At 52.6% G+C, this 24486-nt stretch overlaps 4 protein-coding genes across 4 annotated transcripts in view; 1 reads left to right on the top strand and 3 right to left on the bottom strand.

The window, feature by feature from the left end:
- Positions 1 to 9599, bottom strand: part of MCAM (melanoma cell adhesion molecule) — a 29046-nt gene extending 19447 nt beyond the window's left edge. The window contains exon 1 of the mRNA XM_082683592.1: positions 9390 to 9599. The gene's annotated coding sequence lies outside the window, so the exon portion shown is untranslated. The remainder of the gene's footprint in view (positions 1 to 9389) is intronic.
- Positions 9600 to 12375: 2776 nt separating this feature from the next.
- On the top strand, positions 12376 to 15193 carry RNF26 (ring finger protein 26). Its single transcript, XM_082683631.1, has one exon. The coding sequence runs from the start codon at positions 12957 to 12959 to the stop codon at positions 14259 to 14261; it is 1305 nt and encodes a 434-aa protein (XP_082539757.1). The 5' UTR covers positions 12376 to 12956; the 3' UTR covers positions 14262 to 15193.
- A 1689-nt stretch (positions 15194 to 16882) lies between these two features.
- Positions 16883 to 18784, bottom strand: C1QTNF5 (C1q and TNF related 5). The gene is made up of 3 exons (XM_082683359.1): positions 18646 to 18784; positions 18112 to 18375; positions 16883 to 17772 (listed from the first exon to the last, which is right to left on the bottom strand). Exons 2-3 carry the CDS (start codon positions 18332 to 18334, stop codon positions 17255 to 17257), a joined length of 741 nt encoding a protein of 246 aa, XP_082539485.1. The 5' UTR covers positions 18335 to 18375; positions 18646 to 18784; the 3' UTR covers positions 16883 to 17254.
- A 108-nt stretch (positions 18785 to 18892) lies between these two features.
- Positions 18893 to 24285, bottom strand: MFRP (membrane frizzled-related protein). Its single transcript, XM_082683358.1, has 13 exons — positions 24229 to 24285; positions 24001 to 24103; positions 23762 to 23875; positions 23462 to 23641; positions 23092 to 23305; positions 22560 to 22690; positions 22299 to 22424; positions 21994 to 22070; positions 21536 to 21684; positions 20935 to 21065; positions 20658 to 20789; positions 19812 to 19939; positions 18893 to 19721 (listed from the first exon to the last, which is right to left on the bottom strand). Exons 1-13 carry the CDS (start codon positions 24280 to 24282, stop codon positions 19497 to 19499), a joined length of 1764 nt encoding a protein of 587 aa, XP_082539484.1. The 5' UTR covers positions 24283 to 24285; the 3' UTR covers positions 18893 to 19496.
- Positions 24286 to 24486: the final 201 nt, after the last annotated feature.

Below are 24486 nucleotides of genomic sequence, written 5' to 3' on the forward strand. Positions count from 1 at the left end.
CTGAGATCACGACCTGTGCTGACGGCAGAGGCTTAACCCACTGAGCCACGCAGGCACCCCCTCAGTATTTCCTAAGAAGGCTATTCTCTCTTGCTCTTTTTTTTTTTTTAAGATTTTATTTATTTATTTGATAGAGACACAGCTAGAAAGGGAACACAAGCAGAGGGAGTGGGAGAGGGAGAAGCAGACTCCCCAGTGAGCAGGGAGCCGGATGTGGGGCTCGATCCCAGGACCCCAGGATCATGACCTGAGCGGAAGGCAGATGCCTAATGACTAAGCCACCCATGCACCTCTCTCACTCTTTTTTTAAAAGTTCATTATTTATTTATTTATTTGACAGAGATCACAAGTAGGCAGAGAGGCAGGCAGAGAGAGAGGAGGAAGCAGGCTCCCTGCTGAGGAGAGAGCCTGATGTGGTGCTCGATCCCAGGACCCTGGGATCATGACCTGAGCCGAAGGCAGAGGCTTTAACCCACTGAGCCACCCAGGTGCCCCAAGTTTATTATTATTATTTTTTTAATAATCTCTACACCCCATCACGGGGGCTCGAACGCATGACCTTGAGATTGAGTTGCACACTCCTCTGACTGAGCCAGCGAGGTGTCCCAAGAAGGCTATTCTTTTACATAACCACGAAACAGTTATCCAATTTAAAAGATTCAAGTTGCTGCAAGACATGTCTACTCTATGATCCATATTCCAGTTTGACAAGAGTCCTAATAATGCCCATTGTAGCCACCATGTCTTGGCTCCAGTGTGGGACACCGTCCAGAACTCTCCATTACATTTAGTGCTCAGTTCTCCTTCCATCTGTGATGCTTCCCCAGGCTCGGTCCGTCCCATTATTTGGATTTGCCTGATGCGTCCTTGTGCTTCAGTTATGGTGACGCTCCCAGGCCAGAGAACTACACAAGGAAGGCGTACGGTAGTCTCCCTTGATGGTTTGGGCCTGAATGGCTTTCAGTTTTCACTATGATAGTTTTGAAATGGTGATTTTCTACCTCCAGCCTCCCTCCCTGCGTAGGGGCCAGCACCGTACCATAAAGAGGAGCTCTCCTTTCTCATTTGCTGGTTTGTCTTACTAGTTTAGACTAACGGATTCCTACTGTATTCCATGGATTTTATGCCTTTACTGTCCTTATTTACTTTGAGGCTGACATTAGCCCAGATTTGGCCACCTTTGAGCAGGCTCTCGTGTTCTTTGACATTCTCTCCTCCATACACCGTAATTTTTGGCACTATTTTCTTTCTGGTACACCTAGTTTACCCTGTACCTTCTACGCCCCAGTCCTGTAATCAACCATTTTCCCATTGTGAAATTCTTTTTAGTGGGGAATGGTAGTTAGAAATGGTAGTTAGAAACCAAAATCTGGGCATCAGATATGCTCCTTGTTACTGGGTATGAACTTTCTCGACTCTTTCAGTGGACAGAGCTGGGGAAAATACGTACATATCATATACATATAATATAGATGACACATATATAAAATATCTATACGTAAAATAATACATATGTAATACATCTAAACTAATATATGTTATATATAATAGAATCTAATATTATCTAACATATTATTTTTAAAAAGATTTTATTTATTTATTTGAGAGAGAGAGAGCATGAGAGGGGAGAAGGTCAGAGGGAGAAGCAGACTCCCCATAGAGCTGGGAGCCTGATGTGGGTCTTGATCCTGGGACTCCAGGATCATCACCTGAGCCAAAGGTAGTTGCTTAACGAACTGAGCCACCCAGGAGCCTGTATTATTCTTTTTTTAAGATTATTCATTTACTTGGGAGAGAGAGCATGAGCAGGAGGGGTAGAGGGAGAGGGAGAGGCAGACTCCTCATCGAGCAGGGAGCCTGACTTGGGCCTCAATCCCAGGACCCTGAGATCATGACCCAAACCGAAGACACTTAATCAACTGAGCCACTCAGGCGCCCCTAGATCTAGTCTAATATATATAATGTGTGTGTGTGTGTTCTAACACACACACAGACACATATATAGTATATACATTGTCAGAAAGCATGAGTTCATGCTGGCAACTTCCAATGCTGACCCAGCTCCAGGGGATTCTACCTTGCCTTCCTGCATTCCATATTTATGTCTCCCTTCTTCTGAAGAACTCTGGCTCCCAGCGATATTTCAGACTTGCTAGACCCATACCACCACAAAACACGAAGCTAATAAAAATGGCTCAAGAAGTCTTTTCTTCCCCCAGCCTGAGGATATAAAGTTAGTTCTTACTTGTCTCCTTTCTGGACGGTTATATTATTCACATGAAATATAGCTGCATTCATTTGTTTCTGTTTGCTTTCAGTTTTGGATATTTTCTCTCATTTTTGTTGATTTAATTTAAATTTAACTTAATTTAGTTATTTCATTTATTTAATTTTTTAAAAAGATTTTATTGGGGCACCTGGGTGGCTCAGTGGGTTAAAGCCTCTGCCTTTGGCTTAGGTCATGATCCCAGGGTCCTGGGATCGAGCCTCAAGTCCAGGCTCTCTGCTCTGTGGGGAGCCTGCTTCCCCCTCTCTCTGCCTGCCTCTCTGCCTATTTGTGATCTCTCTGTGTGTGTCAAATAAATAAATAAAATCTTAAAAATATATATTTTATTTATTTATCTGACAGAGAGGGAGAGAAAGCAAAAGTAGGCAGGGTGGCTGGCAGAGGGAGAAGGAGAGGGGGAAGCAGACTCCCGGCTGGGCAGGGAGCCCAATGCAGGGCTCGATCCCAGGACCCCAGGATCCCAGGATCATGACCTGAGCCGAAGACAGATACCCAACCAACTGAGCCACCCAGGTGCCCCTTATTTTATTTAAAAAAAATTTTTTTAAATGTATTTATTTGAAAGAGAGAGAGAGCGAGAGAGCACAAGTAGGGGGAGCAGCAGAGGGAGAGGGAGAAGCAGGTTCCCCTGCGGAGCAAGGAGCCCAGTGTGGGATCCTGGGGCTCTGGAATCATGACCTGAGCAGAAGGCAGACGCTTAACTGACTGAGCCACTCAGTGTCCTCTTTTTTTTTTTTTTTTTTGGTAACAGCTGCATGGTATTCCATTGGATTTACCTACCATAGTTTTGTCAAACAATCTGTTTGGACTTTTGGATGATTCCCAATATTTTGCAATGTTACAGATAATGTTACAATAAATTTCTGTTTTGTTGAAAGTGTCTTAACAGTAAATTCCTGGAAGCGGATTGCTGGGTCAAAGATTAAATGCATACGTAGCTTTTTTTCTTTTGTTTTGGCTTTTAGTTACCGTAAAAACAACAATAAAAAAAAAAAACAAAAAAAAAACAAAAAACCAACAAGCCACATGACATAAAATCTACCATCTTAACTATTGTTAAGTGTATAGTTCAGTAGTGGTAAATATATTCTTTGTGAAATAGGTCCCCAGAACTTTTTTTATCTTAAAAAACTGAGGATTTGGGGCACCTGGGTGGCTCAGTGGGTTAAAGCCTCTGCCTTCAGCTCAGGTCATGATCCCAGGGTCCTAGGATCGAGCCCCGCATCGGGCTCTCTGCTCAGCGGGGAGCCTGCTTCCTCCTCTCTCTCTGCCTGCTTCTCTGCCTACTTGTGATCTCTGTCTGTCAAATAAATAAATAAAATCTTTTTAAAACAAACAAACAAACAAACAAACAAAAAAACCTGAGGATTTATATCCATTAAACAAAAACTCCTCCTTTCCCTCTTTCCCTTAGACATCAGCGATCACTATTCTACTTCCTGCTTCTAGAAATCTATATAGGTATAAGTGGGATCACACAGTATTCATCTTTTTGCAACTGGCTTCTTTCACTTGGCCTAACAATCTCACGTTTCAGTCCTGCTGTAGCATGTATCAGAATTTCATTTGTTTCTCTGGTTGAACAATATTCCATTGGACGTGTAGACCACAATTTGTACATTTATGCATCACCAGACACTTGGCTTGCTTCTACCTCTCGGCTCTTGTGAGTAGTGCTCCTATGAACATGGGTGTGCAAATATCTCTTTGAGACCCTGCTTCCAATTCTTCTGCATATATTCCTAGAAGTGGGGTTGCTGAATTGTATGATGTTTCTATTTTTAATTTGTTGAGGAAAATCCATACTGTTTTCTATAATGTTGCACCACTCCACGGTCCCACCAATAATGCCCAAGGACTCTAACCTCTCCACATCCTTGCCAACACTGGCTATTTTCTGTTGCCTTGCTAGGAGCCATCCCACTAGGTACAAGATGATATCCTACCTCAGCCCTACTAGTATCTCTCTGATGACCAGAGATGCCAAGCTGCCCCCCATTTGTCTGCTGGCCAAATGCACATCATCTTTGGAGACATGTCCATTCTGGTCTTGCGCATGAACCCCTCCCCCATGTGATTACCTGCTGTTGAGTGGTAGTAGCTCTCCAGACATCAACCCTCATTAGATACATGACTGGCAAGTACTTTCCCCCCACTCTGGAGACCGTCCTTGCTACTCTGTTGATCATGCTGCTTGAGGCACAAGAGCCTCTGTGTACAATGTGTCCAATTTGGCCAATTTTTTTTTTTACTGCTTATGCTTTAGATGTTAGATTCAAGAAGTCACTGCCAAGTCCAATGTCATGAAACTTTTCCTCTATGTTTTCTCCTAGGAATGTCATAGGTTCGGGTCTTATATGTAGGTTTTTATTTCATTTTGAGTTAATTTTTGAAGATGGTATAAGATAAGAGTCTAAACTCAGGCTTTTGCACATGGTTGTCCAGTTTTCCCAAGACCATTTGTTGGAGAGATTGTCCTTTCTCTACTGAGTGGTCTGAGCACTCCTGCTGAAGATCCCATGAGCAAGGATGTCAGAGTTTATTTCTGGGCTCTCTATTGGTCTCTGAAAATGTCCGTGTTACGCCATTACTACGCGGTCTTGATTACTGCAGCTTTGTAACAATGCACATGTAGATATGTAGGTAATGATGCCAACCCACTCCCCACTGGTGGGAGACATTCTGCTTTCCTACGAGCAATGTACCAGAGTGCCTGTGTTCCCAAAACCTTGCTAACAGAGTGTTCTGTCAAGTTTGTTCCCTGACAAGTTTATTAGAATGTAGCTTCTTTAGCTTTAGAAAGTTTTAAGTCTTTGAAAGTCTTAAAATCTTTTAAATTTGAGAATTTAAAAGAATCTATTTAATCTCTCAAGAAGTAAAACAACGACTAGATAGTTACATGCAAAAGAATTAATCTAGACACAAACCTCCCATGGTTCACAAAGATGAATCTCATGGACCTAAGTGGTCAAACATTAAACTATAAAATTTCTTGATGGCAGAGGAGAGAATCAAAGTGATCTTGGGTTTGGCATGGCTTTGTGGCATGACCCATAAAAGAAAAAAAATTGGTAAGTTGGACTTTGTTAAAATTAAAAACTTCTGTTTTGTGGAAGACACTGTTGAGAGACTGACGACAAGCCACAGACAGGGAGAAAATATTTGCAAAACACATATCTAATAAAGAACTAGTATCTAGGGGCTCCTGGTTAGCTCAGTGGGTTAAGCATCTGACTCCTGGTTTCAGGAGGTCTTTGGGGTCAGGGGATCGAGCCTCACACTGGGCTCTGTGCTCAGCACGGAGTCTGCTTGAGATTCTCTTCCTCTCCCTCTGCCCCTCGCACTGCTCGCTCTCTCTAAATAAATAACTAATAAACTGAATAAGTAAAGTCTTTTAAAAAGCAAGAAATAAAGATAACAAATACCTATATGAAAAGATATCAACATCATTTGTCATTGGGGAATTGCTACTTAAATTGCTACTTAAATTGCAACATCAATTGTCATTGGGGATGCGCTCCTAGCATCCATTTCTAATGGCTACATTTCCAAACACCAACCCCACCAGATGCTGGTGAGGACGTAGAGCGACAGGAACTCTCATTCACAGCAGGTGGGAATGCAGAACTTTGGAAAACAGTTGGCGGTTTCTTACAAAACGAAACATACTCTTTACTGTATGATCAAGCAATCGTTCTCCTTGGTATTTACCCAAATGAGCTGAAAAATTCTGTCCGCGCAAAAACATGTGCACGGGTGTGCACAGCAGCTTTATTCACTCCTGCTAAAACTTGCAGCAACCGAGATGTCCTTCAGTAGTACAATGGATAAACGGGGAAATACATCCATAGATTAGAATTTTTTTTTTTTTTCAAGATCTGGAGAGAGAGAACACAAGCAAGGGGAGTGGCAGGGGAGAAGAGGAAGTGGACTCCCTGCTGAGCAGAGAGCCTGATGCGGGGCTGAGATCCTGACCTGAGCCAAAGGCAGACGCTTAACCAACTGAGCCACCTGGCACACTGGCAGTGGAATATTATTGAGAGATAACTAGAAATGGGCTGTCAAGTCACAGAAGGACACGGAGGAGCCCTGAGTACATACTGTTACATGAAAGAAGTTAATTTGAAAAGGCTCTGTACCATAAGACTCCAATGATTTGACGTTCTGGGAAAAACAAAACTATGGAAACAGTAAAAATATTAGTGATGGCCAGGAGCTGGGGGTGGGGAGAGGGAGGGAGGGGATGAGTAGGTGGAACAAGGGGGTTTTTAGGGCAGTGAGAATATTCCACATGACACTCGATGGTAGACACATGGTCTTACATATTTGTCAAAACCCACACAGAGAGTCAACATTAATGGAAACTATGGACTTCTGTTAATAATAATAATAATAATAATAATAATAATAATAATAATGTATTAGGGGCGCCTGGGTGGCTCAGTCGGTTAAGTGTCTGCCTTTGACTCATATCATGAACCCGGGGTCCTGGGATGGAGTCCCACATTGGGCTCCTTGCTCTGGAGTCTGCATCTCCCTCTGCCCTTCCTGCTGCTCATGCTTTCTCTGTCTCTCTAGACTCAAATAAATAAATAAAGTCTTTGAAAAAATAATGTATCGGTATTGCCTCATCAATTGTAAACAAAGTAAAATAGCTAAACAGATTTAGATTTTTCTGGTTAAACTTTTGTCAATATTATATATATGTGTGTATATATATATATATAAAATATATATATACACATATTTTAGTAAAGGAGAGAGAAAGGGTGGAGAGGCAGAGGGAGTGGGAGACTGAGAATCTTTTTTTTTTTTTAAGATTTTATTTATTTATTTGGCAGAGAGAGATCACAAGTAGGCAGAGAGGCAGGAAGAGAGTGAGAAAGAGGGAAGCAGGCTCCCCGCTGAGCAGAGAGCCCATGAGCCCTGAGATCATGACCTGAGCCAAAGGCAGTGGCTTAACCCACTGAGCCACCCAGGTGCCTCCCCCCCTTTTTTTAAAGATTTTTTTATTTACTTGACAGAGATCACAAGTAAGCAGAGAGGCAGGCAGAGAGAGGGAAGGGTGGTGGTGGGGGGGAAGCAGGCCCCCTGCTGAGCAGAGAGCCCGATGCAGGGCTTGATCCCAGGGTCCTGGGATCATGACCTGAGCTGAAGGCAGAGGCTTTAACCCATGGAGCCACCCAGGCACCCCTGAGACTGAGAATCTTAAGCAGGCTCCATGCCCAGCACGAAGCCGGGCTTGACCTCACCACCCTGAGATCAGACCTGAGTCAAAATCAAGAGTGGGATGTCTAACTGACAGAGCCACCCAGGTGTCCCTCAATATTTTTAAAATTATGCAACAGTCCATCTCATATGTCTGAGAATAGTGCATATTGAAGAGTCATTTCATTTTCCATGAGACCATAATTTTCTCTTTATTTGAGAATCTTCTATTGTTTTGCTTAACTCTTCAAGTTCTTTTGATATCTCATCTACATTACATCTACTGTTTTAACAGCACCTAGCCAGCATTCCCATCGTGTGTCCCAGAGAGGGAGGAAGGCCAAATGTGATGTGTCTTTCCAAGATGTTTCCTCTTTGGGCAGATACAGAAAACAGTGTATATGATCTTTCTATTGTTCTGAATGCCACCATGTCAGCACAAACTGAGCTGAGGTCTAATAATGAGTTCAACTATGTGCCACAGCACAAAAATGCTTCTGGATTTTTGGTCCAAAAAATGACCTTATTCCCCCTTACCTTTGCTAACCATGATAGCCTCGTCATCATTGACCACCCTCAACAATGCTTTTTTTAAAATTAAGTAAGTTTCATACCCAGCATGAAGCCCAACATGGGGCTTGAACTCATGACCCTGAGATCAAGACCCGAGCTGAAATCAAGAGTCAGATGCTGGGGCGCCTGGGTGGCTCAGTGGGTTAAAGCCTCTGCCTTTAGCTCAGGTCATGATCTCTCAGGTCAGGAACCCATGGTCCTGGGATTGAGACCGGCAATCCCAGGACCATGCTCAGCAAGGGGCATGCTTCCTTCCACCCCTCCCTCTCTCTGACTGCCTCTCTGCCTACTTGTGATCTCTGTCTGTCAAATAAATAAATAAAATCTTTTAAAAAAAGAGAGATGCTTAACCGACTGAACCACCAAGGCGTCCCACCCCCAACAGTGTCAAATCAATGCCTAAAATTACGGGGTGCTTTTTTTTTTCCAGTCCTTTCCTTATGTCAAAACAGAGCTAAAACCCATTAAATACATATGTGTGTTTCCTGTAGATTACATATACACACATTTTTAAAAATCTGATTTAATGTTACAAATGTTCCTCAGCTAGTGCATTATTTTCTGAGTACTTCTGGAACCATAAATTAGAACAAGAAGAAAAGCAAGAGGATTTGACTAGGTAATTAATGTATTTCTTACCCAAGCACTACAGCTACTCGAACCCTCCCCTACATGAAAATTCAGGAGTTTTGTCTGTGGCATTTGGATACACTCACCTCATGTCTCCAGGACATTATGGAATGCAGAAGAGGGCTTTTCTGGGCCTGAACGGCATCGTCAGCTGAGCTGATGTTTAGGGTTATGAGTTTGGCCAGGCCAGTGACAAGGAAAACATTTTTTGGTACGTTGGTGATCTGCAGAGCCCTTAGCTGGTGCTGGGAGGGAACAGGGTGAGCAGGGGCAGAATGAAAACAAACCTACAAATGTACCTTTTAACATAGTTTTGACTTTGGGACACTGTAAGATGATGTGCGTCAGTCAAAAGCAAAATTAGATCAAAAAGGGAAAAAAAAATCCATCTCTAAAAACCATGGAGGTAATATAGATTATACTCAATGCTTGATGGGACACTAGCAGGGAGGTGGAAAGTACACATAATACCACAAGCAAGACCCCTGATTCAGACGTGCTTTCATGGTTTGACCCCCATCTCTAAAAGCCCCTTTTATTGTCCCTGTGAGCATCTCACCGAGCGAAACAAAATCCCTAAGTTAGCACCACAGCAGAAAGCAGAAACCTGGGGGCCGGCGCTGGAAGGCTTTGGTTCCCCCCACTCCTCATTCCAACTTCCATTATAAAATTCTGCAAGGATAGAGAGTACCTCTAGGCATTCGGTTTTCTTAGGAACTGGCTGCAGACCTTCTTCTCCATCACTGCAACTCACACTAGTAAGCAACTTGAACTTCTTCCTGACTGTCAGTTGGTGTCGGCTCTTTTCCACCAACATTTTTGTCTTCTCTCTCCAGCCTCCGAATAGATGATGACCCCTGCTTTGGCAACTGTGGGTTTGAAGAGGCTCTTATCTGAAACATAGTCCTGGAGGAGAAAGACACGTTATCAAGTTAGTAGCAATACCACTTGACTCCAAGGCCAACCCCCATTTCCATGGTCAATTCAAGGGGAATGGTTGGTTTATAATTCTGCTACATGGCGAAGTACGTTGGCTTTTTCAAAGGGGGTGTCATCCCAGTGCTTCTTTTGCATTGTGTTCACATGGTCCTTTTCAGCTCAAGAATGAAGAGCACTGGGGTGCCTGGGTGGCTCAGTGGGTTAAAGCCTCTGCCTTTGGCTCAGGTCATGATCTCAGGGTCCTGGGATCTCTGCTCTCTGTTCAGCGGGGAACCTGCTTCCTCCTCTCTCTCTGCCTGCCTCTCGGCCTACTTGTGATCTGTCTGTCAAATAAATAAATTAAAAATAAAATTTAAAAAAAAATGAAGAGCATTTTGTAAGACAGCAAATCATTTGTCACAAGAATTGTGGCCCCATATCACCTCTGCCTGCCCACAGCTGTGTGGCTGGATGTCAAAGTTCTAGCTCATTCAAAGTGGCTTCGGTGAGCCTCAGATCACTCAGAGGGGAAGTTTTGGTCTCAAACTAATAGAAATACTATTTTAGAGGATCCTTCCCATTTCAAGAAGGTATTTCTTGCTGTGGAAAGCTGGCTGGTTAACTGCACACAGTGTAGGCACAGCAAGTTTTCTGAGTTTGATTTTGGACATGTGGAGTCGGTTCATTTTCTAATAAAAATTTTTTTTAAGGTTCTTACATATTTATTTGACAGAGAGAAGGCACAAGTGGCCGGGGTGCAGTGGCCTCAGGCAGAGGGAGAGGGAGAAGCATTTTTCCCACGGAGCAGGGAGCCCCACAAGAGTTTCAATCCCAGGACCTGAGATCACGATCCCAGACGTTTAACTGACTGAGCCACCCAGGTGCCCCTGGACATGCTGAATTTGAAGCACCAGTGCGATATCCAGGCGCTGTCTGTGCCCAGGAAATGGTTGCTGAAGGCACAGATTCAGAAATCGTCATGTAGGGAGTAGAGAGGGGCCATGAAAGAATACAGGAGAGGGTAATGTCCAGGGCCCCGGATGGAGGAAGTGGCCACTGACAGGAAGTGCTACAGGAAGACAGACTAGGAACCCAGGAGGTGTTCACTGAACAGCTAACATTTCTGAATAGAACAGGTTACAGGTGGGGAGATCAAATATCTTGAAGGAGAGGTGGGTGTATTCGCCAAGATTTGAAACTGGGGGAAAAGGCACAGTTGGACAATAAAAGCGTCAGCATCAATAACGGAAACAGACCATGCCCTGAGCAGGAGGCTAATACAAATCCTTACATTATTCTCCTTTGTTTAGAGAGATTAGCATTTTGTGGTTAGAGCTTATCTTGGCTTGGGGATAGAGACAGAGTATACTGTAAAATTATATAACAAAAAAGGAAGTTGGGAGTCTGATGGCTACAGAAAGGGAAGGGAAAACCCAAGAGGAAGAGGAAGAGGAAGGAAAAAACACATCTCAGAGAAAATATTAAGTTGGGGCCTGACAGGTGTGAGAGAAAGGCTGGGGCAAAACCAGTGGAGTTTTAGAAACTGCAGTCCTTGGGGCACCTGGGTGGCTCCGTGGGTTAAGCCTCTGCCTTTCGCTCAGGTCATGATTTCAGGGTCCTGGGATCTCTGCTCAGCAGGGAGCCTGCTAACCACCCCCCCGCTTTGATTACTTGTGATCTCTGTCAAATAAATAAAAGTTAAAAAAAAAAAAAAAAGAAAGAAAGAAACTGCAGTCCTTGCTCTGCACTGTGCTGTCACCCCTGGTGGGACCGCCACAGCTCATTAAAGGCTTGCTGCATAACTCAGCTTCCTATCAGTGGGGCATTGGGGGGTGAGGGATTAAGACAGCGTTTGGGGTTAGGTGGGTGAAGTCGGGGAGTCCAGGCCAGGATGGAAATGAAGCATTGAAGCAAGCGGTTAATTGAAACAAAGGGGGAAGGATGAGATCCTCAGGTATCCTTGGCATTAGTAGACAACACCAGGTTTCCCAGCAGATTGGGGATGGGGTCTCAAATATATTTTTAATATTGAAGGAAAACATAACTTATTGAGGAATCTAGAGCCACCCAGGGGTAGATATGGAACTAGAATGTTCAAGTAAACAAATTAATAGGCACTAGTGAAGGAGGGTGAGCTATTTCTGGTCTGCGGGCTCCTTGTCATAATGACAATGAGATAATCTCCTGAAGATGCAGAGAAAAGCTGATGACGCTGAAGGAAACAGTCTGGAACAGCATCTTGGGAATCCCCTGTGACAATGTGCTTCCCCTTGTGACCGGCTTGAGGGCACACCCTCTGAAACATTTTTTGTAACCCCAACATATCTGCAGTAACTCAATAAATAATAGACTAAATGAATGAACGAAGGAGGACGAATGGATAGACAAAAGTCTGCGGAGGGTGTGGAGGCGGTGCAATCCCCGAGCCCAGCTCAGAGGCAGTAACCTACGACTCTCACCTAAAAAGTTCACGACCCGGAGCCAGGAGAAAGAACAGCACTGGCATTTGGCGCAGTCCAAACTCCTGCTCTGTTTGGGGCGGGGCTAGGAGGAGGGCCTAGTCGGCTTCTGCGCGTCAACTGACCAATCGCCGCCTCAAGGGGGCGGGGATTTCAATCTGTCTCCGTTCTTCCCTTTGGAGAGAGTAAATACATTTGGGCGCGGTTCAAACGGACCAATGAGTGCTCGATGTTTCCTGCGGTTCCTTCTCAACGATTGGCCAGAGCTCATGGTCCCGCCCTCCTCGTCACGATTTTTGCCCCACCCCTTCGCACACAAGATGGCGGCGCCCAGCGGAGTAGAGGCCGCGTTTGGGGTTTGCTGAGGCTGACGCCCTTTCCCACTACCCCTTTGGACGCAAAGCGCCGCGAGCCCAGAGGACGGGGGCCGGGCGGGGACAGGGGTACCTGCGTAGCTGGGCCGCGAGCCCGCGCCCAGCCTGCGCCGCCCCCACCCGGCCCCGGCCCGAAACCATCCGTTCCCGGTCTCCTCTCGGTCTGACCCACTGCCCGGTCGTGGTTCGCCACCACCAGGCCTCCAAAGCTGAGCTCTCTCCTCCAGACCGGGCTTACCTCCACTTTAGAGATGTTTGGCCTCTTCTTTCCCAGACAGCCCGCCTTCAAAACCGGGACTTCTGGACCGGCACCTGGCCCCCTTTCCCTCCACTGAGACTCCACCCCGCTCTAACCCACTTCTTCCTCAGATTCTTGGTTCTCCCTGGCTTGGAGACGGCTCACTTCCCTTCCAAATTAATCCCAGACGCCCCCCAATATTATCAGCCTTGACACCCCCCTCAACCTGGAGCCAGACTTCCTTTTGGATTAACCTCCACAGCCCTATCATGGAGGCTGTGTACCTGATAGTGAATGGGGTGGGCCTTGTGCTGGACCTGCTGACCTTGGTGTTGGACCTCAACTTCCTGCTGGTGTCCTCCCTCCTGGCTTCCCTGGCCTGGCTCCTGGCCTTCATCTACAACCTGCCACACACGGTACTGACTAGTCTTTTACACTTGGGCCGCGGAGTCCTGCTTTCATTGCTGGCCTTGATTGAAGCCTTGGTGCGGTTCACCTTTGGGGGTTTGCAGGCCTTATGTACCCTGCTGTACAGCTGCTGCTCTGGCCTGGAGAGCTTAAAGCTCCTGGGGCACCTGGCCTCTCACGGGGCACTGCGGAGCCGGGAGATACTGCACCGAGGTGTCCTCAATGTGGTCTCCAATGGCCATGCTTTGCTGCGCCAGGCCTGTGACATCTGTGCCATTGCCATGAGTCTGGTGGCCTACGTGATCAACAGCCTGGTGAACATCTGCCTCATTGGCACTCAGAACTTTTTCTCCCTGATGCTGGCCCTGTGGGATGCAGTGATGGGGCCCCTGTGGAGGATGACGGACGTTGTAGCAGCCTTCCTAGCCCACATTTCCAGCAGTGCCGTGGCCATGGCCATCCTCCTCTGGACCCCCTGCCAGCTAGCACTGGAGCTCCTAGCGTCAGCTGCCCGTCTCCTGGCCAGCTTCGTGCTTGTCAACGTCACCGGCCTGGTGCTGCTGGCTTGCGTGCTGGCAGTGACGGTGACTGTGTTGCACCCGGACCTCACCCTGAGACTGGCCACCCGGGCACTCAGTCAGCTCCACGCCCGGCCATCCTATCACCGGCTCCGAGAGGATGTGGTGCGGCTGTCTCGCCTAGCACTGGACTTGGAGGCCTGGCGCCGAGTCTGGAGCCGCAGCCTGCAGCTGGCCTCCTGGCCAAACCGGGGAGGGGCTCCTGGGGCCCCTCAGGGTGGCCCTAGGAGGGTGCCCTCAGCCAGGACCTGGCGACAGGACATTCTTCCCGAAGCAGGGCCCAGATCAGAGGCAGAAGAGGCAGAAGAGGTCAGGACGGCCAGAGCAACAGCTGCTCGCGGGCGGGAGAGGCTCAACGAGGAAGAGTCTGTAGCGGGGCAAGACCCGTGGAAGTTGCTCAAGGAGCAGGAGGAGCGGAAGAAATGTGTCATCTGCCAGGACCAGAGCAAGACGGTGCTGCTTCTGCCCTGTCGGCACCTGTGCCTGTGCCAGGCTTGCACTGAGATCCTCATGCGCCACCCTGTCTATCACCGCAACTGCCCACTCTGCCGCCGGGGCATTCTGCAGACCCTCAATGTCTACCTCTGAAGACTCCTTCCCTGCCTGCCCGCTCTGCTGTGCTCCATGAAGCCACCTGTGCTAGGACAGCTTTCACACCTGACCTCTTGGTTCCTGGCCTGAATTCCCTCCTGCCCCCATGGCCATCATGCCGAGCCTCCAAGCCATACGTCCAGGACATTGAGATAGGCTACTCTGGAAGACTGTGAGCTGGGTGGGGCTGGGTAACAGCTTTTTCTCACCCAATGCACCCCTGTGTGATGCCAGAGGTGGTGAGTGTGTCACTATGCAAGGCCCTGAGACTGCTGTGGACCTCCCTCCAGCTTGCCAGGGCCCATCCAGATGCCAACCTCTGGGGCTCCCCTTCTACTTCTGGTGTTTCTGTGGGGGATTTGCAGGTCCTCTCCCTGACCCCTCCCCATTTCCTCCCCAGCTTCTGCAGCCACAACACATCACTGTCCTTCGGATGTTTTGGTAACGCAAGGGCCTTGGAATGAACTTGAACCTTTGCTTCCAGCCAGAACACCTGTGCACTGGTAGGCCTTGGGGATAGTATCTATCAGGTGCACTTAGCGTGACCACTTCTGCCTATCTTGATCTTATGAGGTTCCCTCCCAACCTGATCCAACAGCTAGGATCAAGAGTTTACTCCTTGGGGGGGTGGGTGTCTGCACCCGGCTTTGGGACCATGTTACCCTCTGGCACCCCAGCTCCACTGGGAGCCTCAGAAGGGATAACCAGATTTCTACTCCTACCCCTTTCACTCCCCACATCACAGGGAACAATGGCATTCCCCTTCTGTTTGTCTCTTCTTGGCACTGGGGAGGGCAGACTGCACATTTCACTAGGGTCCAAATATGGAAGGGGCCATCCTAGGAGTATGCAGCTCCCTGATGGGTCTGTCTGACCCAGATGGGTCTGTCTGGCCCAATTTCTGGTGAATAAATTTCTCTTGACAGCTCTGAAGGCCTCTGTGTGCATCCTTACAGGGGTGACCAGCTGGTCAGAGTAACTGGGGCTGCAGCAGGGTCTTTCAGTCCTGCTGGAGTCACTGCGGTCTGTAGGGGACCTGGTGGGGAAGGGGATAAGAGAGGATGTGAGGACTGTACCTTGGAGAGAGCCCATGCCAGGTGTTGCTGGATTAGCTTCCGCCCCCTCCAATTTGTGCCCTCACATACCTGGCTTTTGGGAAAATCCTCCCAGTCTTTTTTACTCTTGCCAGATTGAAGCCCTGGTAGAGAGGCGTGGGAACATTCCCATGCCTTGAGTTGGCTTCCCAGCTTCTGTAGTGCCACTCTTCCCAGAAGGGAATTTGGGGTTCCTGCTGCCTGCACTCCAGTTTACCGTCCAGTCCCTGGAGGAGCCTGGTGCTTGTCTTTGTGTCCCTTGGGCTGGAGTGGGGCTGTGAGGCCTCCTGGCGGAGAGCTGGGAGCTGAAGTCCAGGACCCAATCCCAGTCCCCATGTTCATATCTGCCCTCACAGGCCCAGCAAGACGGAGGGGGGACACTCCCGCATAATTGTACGTTAAATCTAGGAGCATAATGCCAGGGCAGCCTTCTGGAAGCTGTTGGGTGGTTAGTGGAGTGGGGATGGCGGGGTTGGGGGTGGTGGAGGGGGTGTGGAGGGAGGGTAGGTTAGAAAGAAACTGAGAAGAGGCCCCTCCACATTCTCAGGGGTTGAGAGGCTGAACTGATTGTGGGTCTGGCAAGCCCTGGCTTGTTAGTCATTGGGATGGGGGTGGGGCTGGGGCTGGCGTCTGAAGGTCAGAGGAGGGGAACCTTGAAGGGGCTTTGTGGCTACCCTCAGACTTAGTGGCGCGGCCCACCCAGGCTATGCCCAGCGCGGTGGAGGGCGGGGGCGGTTTCACCACATCCATCTTGGAGCTGGGAGGCCTGGGAAAGGCTTTTCTCCCCCTCCCCCAAGCCCTAGAGAGGGAGGTGAGCAAGGGGAGGTTCCGCTCCTTCCAGTCTCTGTTTAATGTGAGGATAAACATTTTATGAGAGAAGATAAACTTCCTGAGCTGGGAGCAAAGGACCCCCTTTTCCTGTACCCCCATCTGGAATTACACTGGCAGACCTCAATAGCCGTCCTCTCCCTAAGTACCCTAGCAGCCTTGAGCTCAAGCGCTTCAGGATCATCGCTGCATTCTGGAGTTGGGACGCCCTCTTGTGGTCATCTCAGAAACTACTTTATCTCTAGCCGCCCAGGAACACACCACTTCCCTGGCGTGGGGGGACAGAGAAATAGCTTTCCAGTCATCTAGAGACCAGGCAGGCAGCCAGAGCGGTCACAAATGCACACACGGGGATCCTTTTTGTTGATCAGGGTAGTGTGTGGCGAAGGTAGCCCCCGCCCAGTTCATATGACATCTTTGAGTCAGAAAAAGCTGGCCAGAGCCACATGCCAGAAGAGCACCCTCTCCAGCCAAGCACTCCTGTTCACAACCAACACAACTCAGGGGACAGCTCTATGGAGCGGCTTCTCATTCACCTGGCCCTGTATCTCCTATCCCATGGCTCATCCAGCCCAAGAGCCCTTCCTTCTGTCTGGGCACCACCCTGCACATCTTCCCCATCACTCCCTCTCTCCTCCCCATCCTCATCACCAGGGCATCCCCACCACAATGAGGAAAGGCTGAGCCACTAGGTTGTTTTTGTTTTGTTTGATTTATTGAATAATCTCTGAGAAAAGGGCCCAGGCGGAGGAGGGACAAGGGAGAACCCAGAGAAGCAGTGCACCAGGAAGAGGGCCCCCCACCTCTGGGGTCCTGGGGCCAGAACAACTGGGGGACCCACACCTGCCAGCACAGAGCGCTCCTTTTGTTTTGGGCAGAAATCCAGCCAATGCACCACACTGCCAGCCCTGATCTCAGACAGCCTCTGTCCCCATTCTCTGCCAGCAGCAGGACGGAGTCCTTCACAGCATCCCAAGGGGGGGACCAGCCCTCCCAGATGATGTGGCTGTCAGTGTCATACCCTCCTTGCCAGGAGTGAGAGAGCTTGAGCTCACTTTCCAGTGGGTGTCAAGCAAAGACAGGGGAGTTGTGCCAGTCAGAATACACCAGAAACCCCGAGAAGGTGCTGTCTGTCTTGATGCTGGCATAGATGCCAATGTAATCACCCACACCCACCTGCACCCACACCTGGTCCTCTGGCTCCAGCCTTACCATGGCGCCCCCGGAGAGCGAGGCTGGTTTGGGCCACCCCCCAAAAAACTGGAAGAAAGAGGCTATGGACTCTCCATTCTTGACCAGATCGAATTGCAGGCTAGCCCGGTAGACGGTGGCGTGGACCGCGAAGTAGTAGACGCCGGGCACCTGGCAGGTGAACTTGCCGGTGGTGGCGTCGTAATGTCCCTGCTCGTTCACCAGCACGCGGTCGAAGGGTAGGGGCGCGTCCGACAGCGGAGGCACCCGGCTCTCGGAGCGCTTGGCGCTGAAGGCGGAGCGCGGAGGCACAGAGCACTCGCCTGCAGGCCCGGTGGCTCCCACGGGTCCCGCCTCTCCTCGCGGCCCGGGCTCCCCTCGGGGCCCCGGCAGCCCTGCGGGAGTGCGGGGCGCGGTTAGGACGAGTGTGGCAGCTGTGCCCACACCCCCCCCACCGACCCCGTAGCCGGGGGTGTCGGGGGCGCCGCTCGGCACCCTCCCCACCCTGTCTGGGACTCCCGGACGCCGCTTCCAGGGCAAGGGCCACCCTACAGCCAGCTCCTCGGGCCCCGTCGCCCGCAGGAGAGGGTCCCCGAAGCCGCCTCGGGCTGCGTCACCCTCCCCGCGCCCCGCTTCCTGAGTCCGGCGGCGCCCCCTGGCGGGACCCCGAGCCCCGGCCCTCGGCCCGACGAGCGCGGACAGCCCCGTGGACGGCGACTCCGCCGCCTTCTTACCCGGACTCCCGCCCTCGCCTTTCTCTCCCGGAGCCCCGGGCGCGCCGTCGCGGCCGTCGCGGCCGTCGCGGCCGTCGCGGCCGGGCAGGCCCTGGCTGCCGTGGTGGCCCGGCGTGCCGGGAAGGCCGGGGTGCCCCGGGCACAGGCTGGGGATCTTGTTGTCGTCCAGCGGGGGCGAGCCGGCCGCCAGGCCCAGGAGCAGCAGGGCGACGAGGGGCCTCATGGCGTTGGCACGGGGACTCCAGCCGCCGGGGTCCTCAAAGTCTGCGGGCCAGGCGGGACGGGAGTCGGGACCCAGAATGCAGGCACCGGCCTCTCTCCCCGCCCCCGAGGCGGCCGGGTGGGTCCCCACCCCACTGCCATGGGCCTGAGGCTGAGCGGCCCGCGGGGGGACGAAGGAGGGGCTTCCCCCAGAGCCGAGGACCCGGAGGGAGCCCGAGGTCAGGGGACAGGAGAGGCTGGCAGCTCCCCTCACCCCACTCCACCCTGTGGCCCTCCCGTCCCCACCCCCCTCCCTCCCTCCACCACACTCACCCCCTCCCGTCTCCCGGGGCTTCCTTGGGGCGCTGGCTACTTCGGACCCTCCAGCTGACCCCTGCCCCGCCCCTGTGCTTCTCCCCCTCCAGGCGTCCCCTGCCCTGGTCCGGGTTCACTCCCTGCCGGCTCTGCTCTGCTCCTCCCAGACTCCAAGAGGAAACCAGTTGTTCAGGGGCCAAGAGCTCCCGGCAGGGAAATAGGGAAATAACTCGTGGTGTCGCCTGGCTGCCGACCAAGGTTTGGGGGAGAAAGGAGGCGGAGGGAGTCTTAGCTGGGCACAGGGAGGCAGAGCTGTGCAGGACAGACACTCCGACAGACATTCCGGGCACCCACTGCTCCAAGGCAGGCCGGAAGGAGAGATGGTGCGGTGACAAGAGACCAAGGCCAAGACTCGTGGTGGTGGTGGTGGGGAACAGAAGCTGAGAACAGAGGGGGGAGAGTTCTAGAGGCAGACGGACAGCTGGATCCCCAGGACTCAGAACAGGGCCTGCCGCATTACTAGGCCCTCAATGCTTTAAATTGAATAACTGAACGAGTCAGAAAGCAGCTGGTGGAGAACCTGAAAAAGTACGTCTCCGGAGAGGGGAAGGCGGGAGATTGGAAATCGGGGTCTGAGGTTTGGGTGCGAGGCGGTCCTCACAGTTAATGGCACCGTGTGGAGCTGGGGGCAAGAAACAGGACAGAGAAGCTTCCATTAGCCCTGCCAACTACTCCTCTTCCTCTCCCTGGGAGGCTCCAGAGAGGTTGGCCAGAGTCCAAGGCTGGTCCTCCTTCCTTTATCCCATGCCTGCCCCGCCTGATCAGCAGAGGTGTATAGGCGGGCAGAGGGGCAGGGGCCCAGCCTGGGGTCAGGGCTGGGCACAGGCCTCCAGGCCAGCTGCCTCGGGCAGCCTGTTGCAGTTGAAAGGCCAGGGGGTACCCAGTAGAGCCAGGCCAGACTGGCACTGACGCTCAGCCTCCTGGCAGACAGAGCGGCAGGGGGGAAGGACACTGCCTATGGGAGTGCAGTGGGGCACAAGCAGTCCGCAGAGAAGCCTCCGGAAACTCTGGTAGCACGGCAGACTTGTCAGGCTCTGTGGAAGGAGGAAATCAGCCCTCAGGCACCCCACCCACTAGGCTCCCTCCACTTCCTGGGGGTCCTTGCTAATCTCTGTCCAGAGTACCTTATAACCTCTGAGGATCTCCACCACCTCTTCCTGGGTGGCCATGCCCACCCAGATGTTTGGGAAGGCCGTGGTGTTGTAGCTCAGGCCAGTGCACATCTCCACCTGGACAGGCTCACAAGCCAGCTCTGTAAGAGAATCACAGGAGGGGGTACACAGGCTGGCGACCTGGGGCAAGTCACCAAAATGCTCTCTCTGGGTCATTTGGGGGTTGTTGTGGGACTCAAAGGAGATAACACGGAGACATGCTTTGCCCACATCACGGGTGCCCATTATCCTCAAGAGCCCGCCCAAACATCCTTTGTCAGCTCTGGGCATCATGCAGGAGGAGTCTCTTTGATCTCGGGAGCACAGGGCACTGACATTGGCAGAGACTGCTGGCATCTGGAAGGAACTCCCCTGCTCTTGACTTCATCATCATCCTCATCATCCTCTTTTTTTTTTTTTTTAAAGTAGGCCCCACACCCAATGTGGGGCTTGAATTTGTGACCCCAATATCAAGAGTCACATCCTCTGCTGACTAAGCCAGCCAGGTGCCCTTCAGCTTCCTCTCCGAGGTGGACTGTACAGAGGGGTTCTCTGTGTGACCAGGCTGGGCTGGTTCTTGAAGCCCCAATCATTGACTCCCAGATCCCTACTTCCCTTGGGGGTGGTGTCAGGTACCATTGGCAGCCCAGGGGGAGAATCCCTCCCCGGACTCTTCGGAGTCTCCCCATGCAGGGGGGGGGTGGACATAGGTGGGCTGTGATGAAGTGTGCCAGTGGGGCTTTTATGAATGGACCCCCCCGCCTGCTCCGGCCTCCCCTCCCCCCACCACGGTGCTCTGGTGGGGAGGGGGCTTCTCACCTGGGGGTGGGAACAAGGGGCTGCTGCAGCTGTTATCACCACTGTCTGGGCAGCGTCTCCATGTGTCACACGTCCACTGCAGACTCTTACACCCTCCGTCGCGGCAGGAGAACTCGCTGGCGCCACAGGGATCTGCAGGCATAGGGTCACAGCAGTGCCCTGGGATAGGCCTGTGCCCCCATAATACCTTCGCGGTTCTCTGACCAGGTTTGGAGGCTTTCCGCGTTCTCCTGGAGGTGCCTCCACTGCCCACACCCGCACCCCCAGGGGCACCTACTCTCGGTGGTGTTGAGGGCCCGGTAGGTGGCAGAGAAGCCCCCAGTGCTGATGCCGCGGTCTGTCCTGAAGAGCACCACCAGCTGCTGGTGCAAGGAGATGAGGCGAGGCGGAGGCTCTGCTCCGCAGAACCTGCCCAAGGCAGAGAGCGTGCCTGGGCAGGGAGCCTTGGCCCACCCAGGCTGTTCCCGTGGGCCTCCCTCTGAGCTGGTGCCCGGGGCGGGCCTGAGGGGATAGGACACATGGCATTTACGGCCTGGGAGAAAGACACACATATTCGGTTGGCAAAGAGTTAAGCAAACTGCTTGAACTTGAGCCAGTCAGAGATGGGAAACACCAGTGAGGGTTTGAGGGGAAGTGGGAGTGGGCCGCACAGGGCAGGAGAACTGGGTAGGGAGGGTACTGGGAAATGACCTTCTGCACAGGGGCAAAGCTGAACAAAGGCTTTGGGCTGAGGAAGGACAAGCCTCTTCCTAGGGTGACAGTAGAGATACCTCTGGCTTAGAACAGAAGACAGGGACAGGGAGAGGGCAGGGTGAATCTGGGGAAGGCCTTGACCATCAGACCGCGGAGAATGGAATTTCTCTGGGTCTGGCAGCTACCTGCCTAGGAGGCCAAGGGTCCCCGCGTCACTGGCCTCATACACGGCCACATAGTCCAGCTTGCACTCTTCCTGGGCTTGCAGGCTAAAGTTGTGGAAGCGCAGCTCTAGACCGTGTCCTGCGGGCACTGAGATGTGCCAGGTGCAGAGCTAGGGGAGGGTACGGAGGGAGGGTTCAGGGCTCCTTCTCCCGTCCTGCTCTGGGTATCTAGGCAGGGCTCCAGAAGGGTTTTCTCTCTGCGGGGGCTGGGCAGGGTGCGGGAGCGGGCAGCCCACCAAGCTCTCTGCATCAATGGAGCTACCAGTAAGCACTAAGTGCTTACAGGCTACCCAGTAAGCACTAAGGACTGCCCCCCCGCTTGCTGCCTGTTGGATCTCTGACGTTCCCAAGAGCCAGGCAGCACCTCCCACACTGTTCCAGGTCACACTAACCCGTGTGTGTCTGCCCCACTCCATTACCTGCTGGTGAGGGTAGCTCTGCAGGTCCCCTGGGGCCGAGAAAGTGCCCTGGAGCCCAGTCAGATTCCCCCCGCACCCTGCAGAGGGGAGGAGGAGCTCAGGAGTCTGCCAGGGTCTGGGCCTTGGCCCACTGGCCAGGCGGGGACCACAGGGGAGAGCCTGGGCCAGTCCCACAAGGAAGCAGCCTCTGGGCCAGGAGAATATCCGGACAAGTCTGGGGCTGGGCCAGAGCTGGGGAGTCCCGGCCGAACCCGGGTGGGATGCCCATAGACAGTACGCGCCCTGCGCCTCGGTGGGGCCCGTACCCAAGAACTTGGCACTGCAGTTGGTCTCATCGCTGCCATCAGCACAGTTGGCAAAACCGTCGCACACTGAGTCAGGCAGCAGGCAGAGGAGCTGGTCACAGGGGAACTCATCAGGAGCACAGCTCCCTGGGGAGGGGCGTCTGGATTCAGAACCTCCCAGAGTCTCCAACCCCTGTTGCTGGGGCTGGGAATGTCTGGAGGGGAGGGAAGTGGAAGCTTGAGAGGCCGCCGGAGGCGGAGGCGGGGTGGCGGAACACTCACCGGTGCCGGGAGCCACAGCCTGGTACCAGGCATGGAAGCCAAATCCTTCCACGCTGCTGTCGGAGACGAAGGCCACCCGCAGGCGGCTGGCGTTGGTGTTGAGTGTGGGGGGAGGCACCCTCCCACACACTCTGCAAGGAGCCAGGTTGGGGGTGACGGAGGCTCAGAGCTCAGGGCCAGCCGGAGTGGAGGCTGCCTGGGCCCTGTGGTCCTCCTGCCTCAAGCCCTGAGCTGGGGAGGTCAAGAAGAGTCCTTTCCTTTCCCAGGGAGCTTTCACTTTCCTGACAGCCATGTGCATCCGTCCTTGTGGGCATCTATTCATGGGCAACAGAGGTGGGAGCTCCCTCTGATAGAGAGCGAGCGGCAGTGACCTCCCCAAGGTCATGCAGCAGGCTGGAGGCAGAGCTGGGCCCCATGGTCGGGTCCCTCGGTTTCCTCCCAGGCCAGCCCTTCCCGTGGCTGCTTCCCTGTTCTGTCCTCTGGACAATGATGCAGAGCAGGGGTGAGATCTCCTGGGGGCAAGGGCACCCACCTGAGGAGGGGGCCTTCAGGTTCAGGGGAGATTTCCAAGCGATCGAAAAGACAGGAGACCACACTCTCCATGCTGAGCGACTCAATCTTGAGCTGTATCGCGCGGTCTGCTGCCACTTGGATATGCCACACGCAGTGGGCGTTGGGTGGGTAAGGGTCTGGGTAATTGGGGCTGCTGAAGAAGCCCCTTGGGCCAGGAAGGAGGCCCCCACAGGCTGCAGAGAAGAAGGTTAGAGTTCGAGTTCTGAGGTCAAAAGGAGCGAGACCCTTTTATTTCCAAGGCTCCCCTTCCTGCACTTACCGCCCCCGCCCCCAGCCGTCCTCCTGCCATCTTGGGCTCTTCTCCAGAAAGATCTTCCCTGGGTACTCACTGGGCTGGGGTAAGGGGCTCAGGCCTGCCTCCTCCGGCTGTCCTTTGGGATTCCCAGATGCCGGAGACGTGGTGGTGGTGGAAAGGCTGGTGGGGGCTGGGGGGCTGGTCCCACTGGGGGTCAGGCCTTGGGCAGGCAGTGGCGGATAAGAGGCCCCAGACAGGGGTGTAGCCCGCAACTCTGCAGGTGGGAAGAGGGGGGAGTGGGATTCAGAGGAGCCGGTTCCCCAGAGGTGACAGATAGAATGGCTCGTGGAATCTCATCCCCAAGCCCTCCTGCCAGGCAGGGCCAGGTACTCACGAGCCAGAATGACGGCCACCAGGAGCCCAAGCAGCAGGAGCAGCAGGCCGGCCAGCAGGAGGACGCACAGCCAGGAGAAGTGGCAGTCCGGCTGCAGCCCTCGGGAGCGCCGGCCTGTGGGTGGGTGGGATGGGACCTTGAGAGCTCCCTGGGCAACCCTCATACTGTTCTCTATTCCTGGGTTTCTCTGTCCACCCCCCCGCCCCGCCCCCATGCAGGTCACTCCTTGAGATGGTTACCATGCCGGGAAGCTGGGATGCTGTGGCTGGCATCCTCCCGAAAGGCTGCTGGAGGGCAAGGTGGCCCCAATTCAGGCTCAAAAGCAGGATTGCAGAACTCAGTCTGGAAGGGAAAGACTGGAGGGCTGAGGGCCAGTGGCCGTACTGCCAGGCCAGCATGGCCCCCGGACATGGCCAGCCCTAGGCAGGGATCTGGGTCTCGAGAGAGCAGTCCTATGTGACTCTTACCTTGCTCAGTTCTGTCGCCTCCACACACAGGATGACATCTGAGCATTCCTTCATGGCTCAAGGCTCTGCATGGCTTTCTGGGAGTCCCTGTGATCGCCCAAGGCCGCCAAGGGCTCACTCCCTGATCCCAAACTGCCTATCAGAGGGGAAGCCTCTGCTCCCTTCGGGAAGGGGCTGCCGGGCTAGATGGACTCTCAGACCGCCCTTGGCCGATTGGTTCAGACCACTGGCTACTCTGTCCCTATGTTGGGGAAAGAA

Source organism: Mustela nivalis, assembly GCF_964662115.1.
Source record: "Mustela nivalis genome assembly, chromosome: 9".
Lineage (NCBI taxonomy): Eukaryota > Metazoa > Chordata > Mammalia > Carnivora > Mustelidae > Mustela > Mustela nivalis.